General features: G+C 37.1%; 1 protein-coding gene and 1 long non-coding RNA gene across 7 annotated transcripts in view; one reads left to right on the forward strand and one right to left on the reverse strand.

Annotated features, from left to right (window-relative positions):
- The window catches only part of LOC112157063, a 12,273-nt gene extending 8,696 nt beyond the window's left edge, over positions 1-3,577 (forward strand). Inside the window, exons 2-3 of the long non-coding RNA XR_002921085.2 lie at positions 2,849-2,960; positions 3,471-3,577. This is a non-coding gene — a long non-coding RNA (uncharacterized LOC112157063). The remainder of the gene's footprint in view (positions 1-2,848; positions 2,961-3,470) is intronic.
- Positions 1-9,521, reverse strand: part of grin2bb (glutamate receptor, ionotropic, N-methyl D-aspartate 2B, genome duplicate b) — a 141,857-nt gene that overhangs the window by 98,098 nt on the left and 34,238 nt on the right. For all 6 annotated transcript variants that reach the window (XM_024289530.2, XM_024289529.2, XM_024289525.2 and 3 more), the window contains exon 3: positions 3,504-4,187. In XM_024289530.2, the coding sequence (XP_024145298.1) occupies positions 3,504-4,187 (684 nt within the window). The remainder of the gene's footprint in view (positions 1-3,503; positions 4,188-9,521) is intronic.

Here is a 9,521-nt window from a genome sequence, read left to right on the forward strand (position 1 = left end):
AAAAAAAAAAAAAAAAAAAAAAACGGCGAGCAATATCAAGGCTTTGCAGCTGCACAGTTTAGAGCCAGATGGCAGCTCAGATGAGGAAAATGAAGACATTAATGGATCTATTTGTCTCCAAGTGGAGGATTTAGAATCGTAGTGGAGAAGGGGAACTGCTGCTTCACAAACCAGAGCTTTTTCAAACCGCTGGTTTTCACCATTTAGAAACACATCTTAAATCATTTTCTATATGTCCTCCGTCACGAGAAAATGCAACAAGAACATGTTAAAAACACCAAAAACACAATTTTCATTGAACAAAATATTATCACTGACAAGATGAGATGTGTTTTTACTTTCAGTACGGCTTTTAAAAAGAAAGATTAAAAAAAAGAAATGGAAACTGTTGCAAATGCAGATGGCAAAGACAGACCCCTTTAGAAAAAGTCAAAAATTCTCACCACATTGGAAGATTTTCTTTATTAAAAAATGACAATGTGGTGAGAAAAATTGTATTTCTTAAAATAAGAATTCTCATTTTAAGAAATACAGTTTGGTCACTAAGATTTATTTTATTTATTTTTTTTTTGCTATTGAAAAACATTCAATTATTTTTGCAAGACAGAAAAAAGGGACAATTTTTCTTTTAACTTTCTTAAGATTCAGTTTTTGTAGACGTGTTCACTCTGGTGCTTCAACCCTGTTTTTATAAAGTAACAGATGAAGACAGGCGGTGACATGAAATCAGTTTGAATGGAATAAATACCCGCCGCTTTGACTCATATCTTTCTTTTAGATGTGAACAGAAAGCGGATTTTCTGTGGAAGGAGATATAATATTTAGGTGTTTTTTTTTCATCTTTTTAGTGTAAATTCAAAAAGCTATAAATATCAGTAACACCTCTGCAACAGCAGCTCCTAAAAATCCCTTTTAATAAAAACACATGCAGCAGTTTCTTTCGTCAATCCCCATCTTTCTTCCCACATTCCCATTCCTTTTCTTTTTTCCTGCATTCCCTCATTGAGCTCTAATCTCTCCTTTCTTGCATTCATAACTTCGCCTCTCCAGGAATGCTGCCTTTTTTTTTTTTTTTTTGCTGCTGCTTTTGTTGGAGAAATAATGATTTATTCTTTCTTCGCCTTTGTAGCTGGTTTTTATACAGTGTGTGAAGAAAGAAAGATATATGTGAGTGGTTGCTATGGCAACATTATTCACCCCCTCGGTATGCGTGTGAGCGTGTGGCCGATAGTGAACATGTTTAGCTCCAGAAGAATAGAGGCTTAAAGAAAGAAAAAAAAAAAGGACAAGTCAAGGGAATGGTAATCACTAGAAGCAGGAGATATTTACTCAAAGAAATTGTTATTATTTGCAGTTTTCCCTCCAACACACTGTTTTCTTCGCCCTCTTGTTCTTCCCTCAGGGGGCGCTGTAAGGCGTCCACCGCCATGATATCCACTCCTTCACCTCTGTCACTCTCAGCTCGTACCTTTGTCTCCCTGTCAGCTTTAAATGCGGTAATTATATGTCGAGCAAACGCCTGTTCTTCCATCACACCCACACAAAACGTGTTGTATCTTAACTGTCACTCTCCCCTCACTTATTTGTTCTCTTGTTTTTTTCCCTCTCTCGATCCTCGTGGTCGCGGCATCATTATTTTTCTCCTTTATTGTGCAGCAGCTTTTAGTAGGAGAGAGGAAGAAAAGGTCCTGCAGGCTTTTGATAATCTGAGACCATTGGTTATTCAAACACGTGGCCCAGGAGCAACTTCTGAGACACGCACAATCACTTCAAACTATGCTAAGATAAGAAAAAAGGTCAAATGGGATTTATTTTTTAGAAGATGATGCAGAATTCCCCTCACCTGTTGAGTCTGCAGGTTCTCTCCCACCTGAACGCTAGTACAGGCTACCGCACTTAAACCAGAACGGTTAGTTTACTAACCATTCAGCAGTAGCACATATGCACAAATATAACTTTATTGAGATTCCAGAAATGTAAAAAACACAATTTCTCGATCATACTGTTTCCATTAAATCACAATTATGTGAAGAAACACAAACCAATCCACACAATAAGTCATTAAAAACCATGGATGTGAACAATACTTGATTGATGTGACAATCAATAAATTGATTGACTTGACAATCAATCACAATTAATTGAGTTGATATGATGGATTGATTTTATAATCAACTATGAATAATTGATTGTCAAGTCAACCAACTAACCAACCAACAATGATTGACTGACTAACAGACGGACAAATCAACATTAACCAGATTTAGTTCACTTTGATCGTGAGCTTAAAATGTCCGTTTGTTGGGTATTCATTGATTAAAAAGAAGAAATGATTGATTTTTATAACTTTGACTTCAGAGTAATTTTACTCACTCAAGGCTTCAAACAAGAGTTACTTTTAGTGTTTGGAATCTTGAAAAATAATTAGTTGGCAGCTTTATTTAATAAAGTACTTCTAAAACAATCACTGCTCCAAAAAAGCATTTCGCTCTACAGTGTGTTAAATTATTCTCTCTTTAAGAAGACAATGAGAGTTTTTAGTCAATATTTATATTTAAAAATTTGGCCAAACTAAATAATAAATTAAGTGATCGTATAAGAATCATCAATGACTCGATATATAAGAACTAATCAATAACGAATGTAGCGGATAATGTTGCCAAATGTCCTCTATTATTTCTTATTTGCCAATGGTTTGACATTTGTTGAATATAAGAAAAAAATGAAGGAGAAACAACATATTAGTCTTCTGAGGTCAAGTGAGTCTGTTTCTGAGCAATTCGCTTCTGCATGACAGATTCCTCTGAAAGTGTCATATTTGTGCCAATCCCTTTTTACCTCAATCCAGCTGTGGCCACAAGGGACTCCATGTACAACAACAACAGCATGACAGGAAGAAGGGAGAATGTAGCATCATTTAACAGAAACAGAGCAAGATTAAGGGTTTACATAACAAAAAGGTAAGAGAAGGTTCAGATTTTGCATGTTCACTCAAATTTGGTCTCTTTTATCTGATTTTTGATGCTTCTTGTTTTTGAAAATGTGAACTCTTTGTAATTATCACAATATAATTAGCTTTATAACATAATTTTTTTACGGCACAACTCATTATTTCCACTGACAATAGCAGTTAAACACACGTTTGGTGATTAGGACGACCACATTAGACATTTAATTTAAAGAGTAAGCCAGAAAATAGATTTTCTATTCTTTCTGTAGTGGGATTTCAAAATGTATTTATTAAATTCCAATAAATTCTAATAAACCACAAAGGTTATTCAACTTTCTTGGTGCAGTTTAACAGACACAAGACTCAGACAAGCAGCATTTGATGCCTTTAAACTCTGAATTTTAAACAATCAGAGTTCACTGCATTGACTTGATGGATTTCTGTCCTAACATCAACAGCAATGGATGACACATTCATTTGACCCATGCGCTCGCCTCACTTTTAACTCTTTGTGTTTAAGACGATGCAGGTAGCGATGGCAATCTTCTCTTACCTTAGCGGCCATGACCATGGCAGAGCCCCCCCTGATGCCCAGGATGGGGATGTGCGTCTGAGCAGAGATGAAGTCCAGGATCTGAGCAATGGCCTCCTGATCCGTGTCGTCCCCAAACACCACGCCTTGCAGAGAGTTCCTGGTCATCTGTGCACAGATCCGGTTGATAATGCTCTTTGGGTCGGTCTCGTTCATGGTGACCACCTCGACTTTTGGAGGGTATGGGATGTGGAGGAAGTCCTCTTTCTCAAGTCCCGCCCCCAAGGTGACTTCACTGGAGTTTCCCACCAAAATGACAGCAATGCTGAGTGAGCTAATCAATTTAGGGCCGAGAGGAGGCAGCGCTGGTGAGCCAGGAGAGTACTGAGGAGGGATGATCACACCCCGCTGGCCGCCGCCACCCCTGTGGCCTCCCTGTCCTCCTGGGGAACCTCCAGGCCCTGTTCCTGGACCTCCACCCCTCCGAGACTCGCAGACCGGTAACAAAACGATGGAGAGGAGGAGCAAAGAAAGGAAGAAGGACAGGAAGGGAAGGGTCAGTCGAGGCTGAGGACAAGGATGGCGGGACGACTGGCCTGAAGAAGCAGAATAGTGAGGAGAGGTAAACTCCAAGCGCTTGTCCGGGAGGTGGGAGGGAGAAGGGTGGAGGCTGACAAGCATCGTGGAAGAGTGTAAATGCCGTCCCTGTGGGGAAAGAGAAAAACAGACGATAAACACATCTACTCATAAAATCTAAACATCAATGCTCAACAGTGATGGGGCAAATGTTAAAAATGCTCCCAGAGGACATCTGCACCGAGAGAGATGACTCGGGAAAACACTTCATGAGGTGCAAACGCCTGAGCTACTTGACTGTATGGGGCAAAAATCTTGAACTAATGTCAAATGATGACAAGTGCAGTTATATATGGAGTCACATTACCAACAAAACAAAGCTTACAGGCTCGTCAGCAGACTCCACAGCTCACATTCAGAGGAGTTATGGAGCTGATGCCTCAGCAAAGAATAATTTAACAAAACAATTTAAGTGGAGGGTGGAGGAGACCACGTCTTTAAAATTAAAAAAATCCAAGACTCCAACACAAGTCAATAAAAAGATAATTAAAGAGTTTTCTTTCTATAGGACACATATGGAGAGAAAAAAGACTCATCCGATTTATGTGGCGTCACTTTTGATTTGTAACTCATACAATACTTTGTTTTGCATAGGAGCAATTATGTATTTACATGTACAAAAATTGAAAAAAGTAGATAAAAATACACCCAGGGAGCAGAGGGACATAGAGCTGATCGACCCACTACGCTCTCTGGGTGTCGAGGAGGACCTGGCGCCGCCTGCTATGGCCGTGACTGGAAACTGGCGCTCACAGAAGAGTTTTAAAAAGGGGAAACATATTAAGTATTCACCAGATAATATTCACAATTTAAGTTTAAAGCGGCTGTAAGAAAACTCTGATGACCCAGCATTCTAGCAGCATTTAAATGCATCATTTACACATGAAGCTGGAGACGTGAAAAGAGTCTCACATCAGGGATTTTGTGCTTAATTACAGTTTTGTGTGTATGTATCAGGTGATTGGTATATATTTTTAAAGATTTGTATGTGTAGTTATGTATTATAACTAGAGCTGTCAGGCGATTAAAATTCTTAATCGCGATTAATCGCATTTCCAGAGTTAACTCACGATTAATCGCAAATTTACATTTGGCCTTTTTTTAAGGAAAAAAAATGTGTGGTTCGTGGAATTTAGTAGTTCTACATTAATTATGAAAACAAGAATGACAAAATTAATAGTTTTAGTCAGAAATACTTTATTTTGTATCATTGTATTGAGATAAACTTTCTTAACAATAAAAGGCTGTAACATAAAATGCCTAACAAAAGCCCAAGTGCAAGTGAAGGGCATTTTAAATTCAAAACTTCAATCAACGTTCAGTAAAATAAAATTAAAAAAACATCAAAAAATAAATTTCCATAACACTTTCATGTTCATTTTTTGTCAGGACCAAATCTTTTCCTCCTCTGCTGAACTGCAGTAATAAATGAAATAGAGATTTATCATTTCCAATGAACTTTTGTTTTTTAAAACATTAAAGACTGAGAAAAGCGGGATACACTGTGGATAGTTTGACAGTCTGTTACTGCGGCCGTGTTGTCTGGCTGCAGCTCAGCGGAGCTCACACCATGAATATGCCGGCAGACAGATCGCTATGCTGGGGTTGGATCACGCTTAAACCTCCAGAACATTTAAAACGTCCCCCGGTGCGCTTGCTGTTCGGAATGTCGGGGGTGCGCAGCTCTCGGCGCCGGACGCAAGCCGGCACCACCAGACGTGGTACTGGACGCGAACCGGAGCCGGGTTAGGGTGCAGGAGCTCTCCAGGTCCTAGTGCCGGCCGGTTTTAGCTCGCAGCTCGGTGTTTGGAGACCCGCTTGTGATCTAGTGTGAGAGCAGCTGGTGAGTTGGAGGGCGGGACGCCCGCGCGCGCGGTATGGAAAGGCACGTATGAGAAAGTCCGCGATTAATGCGTCAAAAAAATTGTCGGCGTCAAGCACACGTCAGATTAATGCGTTTTTAACGCGACAAATCTGACAGCCCTAATTATAACCAACTGCAATTTAAAGTTGTGCGTATGTCAATTATATTTTGAATTTAATTCATATTTTTTAAATGTAAAAACACAATTCTAAGCTCACACAGTTACCAAGAAAATATATTGCATGAGTTACAAATCAAGAATTACGTACAAACAAATTTAAAGGTACACAAATCAAATGAAGAATTGTGCACACACAAATCGGATGAGTCTACTTTCTCTCCGTATCTGCCATTGAATGTTTTTATACGTAATAATAATGGATTGGATTTTTCGTCCCTTTTTCCCGACCCTTTCAATGTAATTCTTAATAAACTATCCACAATTTTATCACTTCAACACAGTAGAGTCATAAATAGATGTCTCTTCAAACATAAAAAAAAATGCTCACAATGTCATTTCAGATATCCTCCTTCTATTTCTACCCGTTTCGTCTCATTAGGGTCATGAACGCTCCTGTAGCTTTCCCGGCTGTCTTCAGGGAAAACCAGGGGACATCTTGAGCAGGTCACCAGTCAGTTCTGGACCACATTTAACCTCACACTCTGTCTATCTAGCCCATTTAGACTCTCGATTCAACCGATGGAACGTGTTCATAGACTGAAAGGATGCTTAATTACCCAGAAAACCTCCAAATTAACAGGAAGAACATACAAACTCCACATAAACAGAACCCCGCTGAGATTTAAACTAGTGCTGTCATGCAGTTAATTAATTATGACCTGTAATTTATTCATCTCATTTTATAATGTGAAAAACCTTATTTTGAGGTATTTCTGTTTAAATTTGTGACATTGTGGCGCAGTAAAATACTAAAATACATGTAAAAAAAGTGTCTTTAAGAAGTTTTTTATTTTTTTATTCATTTTATACCAACAGGACTTTTTTATCTCAAAAATTAAGAAAAAAAACAAAAAAAAAAACACAGTAGGAACACTTTTCTGAGCAATCGAAAAAAAAACACTGACCACAAACTTCAATTTAATATTATATGTAGAAATACCTTATTCAGCAATGTATCACAACAGACGTTTTAACTTTCCCTTTAATCTGTACGGTGAATTTGACTATTTTGTAGACTAGGATGAAGGAGAAGAGCACTAGAGAAGAGAATTTAACGCTTTAACACCAGACCTCCAGTGTTTATGTTCTTTGATTTAGTGTAATTTTTTAATTGTTAACACAATCAACCTAATTTTAATTGATTCTAAAGGAGAAAAGCGCCTTGAGGAGGTAAAAAACAGGAGGAACTAAATTATATCGAGTTTATTTCTTTGAAACAAACTTCATAATCTTCATAATCTATACAAAAACAAACAAGAGGTGAAATTTCCCTCGGATAATGCCCCTTGAGGTGTGCATTATCAGAAATTAATGGACTTAGAGGAAGTAATGTCCGACTGAATCAGGACTCTGCATCATCATTTCATTTCTGATAACAGACACCTCGTCTTGAATCATCCCTTACATAACACATAACAGTTACAGCTTATAAATGAGATTAATGCAATAAAAAAGCTAATTTGTCTGTAATTAATTGCGATTAACAGAATAATTTGATTTGATTTATTTAATTTAAACAAAGATCCTTTTACTGCGAGGTGACATAACACCAAACCACTGAGCAGCTGGAGGCTCAATGATTGAAACAGAGGAAAAAAGTCAAAAGGAAAACAGAATTGTGGTTATCCTTAGATCAGGGGTGCATAAATCCAGGCCTCGAGGGCCGTGCTGGTTTTCCAGAAGCCCTGCCTCATCTGCTGCTGATTACCTGGATCAGGTGTGTTTGGGTCGGGATTTGGGCAAACCTGCTTTAGATGTTTGGTGGACCCAAGTTTTATGCAAGGATGACATCCCAGTGGGATCCAGGTGGTCATCTGCTGCTATCAAACTTTACAAGCAAAATAAATGCAAAAAAAATGTAGCAACAGCTTTAAAAAAAGTTGCTTATTGAAATAGATTCTTAATCAATGAATTTGTTTTTTATGTCCTTTAACAGAAAATGTTTGATGATTCTGAGAGAAATACAAATCAGATCAAAATACTTTTTTTTGTCATTAATACCTATATTTTTTTGTCATGTAACAAAACCGTTTAAACTCTTTTTCTAATGGAAAACAGTGTAAGTGTTTGACATTTTTTTAAACATAGTTTTAAATTAGTATTTGAGTGTTGGTAACAGCAGAGAAGAAAAAAAAAAGCTAAATTAAAAAATAAAAATAATTTAATAGATTACAGAGCAATACTAATTCTGAAGAAGTAAATATGGATATTACTAAATTATTCACTGAAATTGATTTTTTTTTATTTTAAATCCGCAAATTTCACTCTTTTGGCGAAATATATTACATTTTACAAATTATGTAACATGTGCTTCTGTCAAGTGGAAAATTAAATTGTCTATATTTTTAAGGTTACTAATGAGCATTACAATAAAATGATTTATTTTTAGCATTTTATACTATTTGAATACTTATTTAGCAGTATAGTAAGCCAATATGTTGTCTAAATTGATTAATTTATTGCCGAGTTTTCCTGTAAAGTAACATTTACTAAAATTATTTTCTTTGTCATTCTCGTCAGTCTGCTAGAAGAAAAAAAAAGCGCATTTTCTTTAGTTTATGTTCAAATCTACAAGGAAAGAAAATATGAACCTCTTTTATATGTTTTAGTGCATCAGTTTAGAAAGTGCTGGAAACAGAAGAAGTTCTGAAGTACGAGTTTCTCGTGATAAAGTAAACACATTCTACGGTTCGACTTGAAATGACTGGAAAACCCACATTTGCTTGCAGGTCCATCACCTTCAATGTTTTCCAGAGGATTAAATGTTTCCTTGCCAAAATGTGTCAGGAAACAACGACTCCCATGGTGTTACGATTCCTAATTCATGACAGTTGCTGGTTGCTCCCAGAATCCTCTGCTGCTCGTTTCAGGCAGCTGTTGATCTATTATTGCCGATCATTCATAATGTTTACAGCCCCACTTTTCCGGCCCGCAGACATCCGTGGAGCAGATCGTTCAATGACAGAAGATTGACGAGGAACTTCAAATGCAAGAAGAGGAGAAAACTGTAGAAGCAGCAAGAACCCACTGAAGAAAGCAGATTATTTGCATATTTCTGTGACAGATTTAGATGAGAAATTATACGAAAGACTTGGGCAGCAGTCTATAGACAATTACGACAACAATAAAGATTTAGAGATACATAAGAAACATAAGATAACAATAAAACTTTAACAATTGTTGTTTTATTTGATAAACAGTCTTTTTTATATAAATTCTATTGTAAATTTAATTCAAATTTGTACTGAAACAGAAGACCCAAGGAAAGGAAAGTGTTTCAGAAAAGGAGTTTGGCTCCTTTCAATCATAAAAATGTTTATTGTCTGATTGCTGAAAGCAATCAGAGTATGTTGTTGTA

Source organism: Oryzias melastigma, linkage group LG1 (assembly GCF_002922805.2).
Source record: "Oryzias melastigma strain HK-1 linkage group LG1, ASM292280v2, whole genome shotgun sequence".
Lineage (NCBI taxonomy): Eukaryota > Metazoa > Chordata > Actinopteri > Beloniformes > Adrianichthyidae > Oryzias > Oryzias melastigma.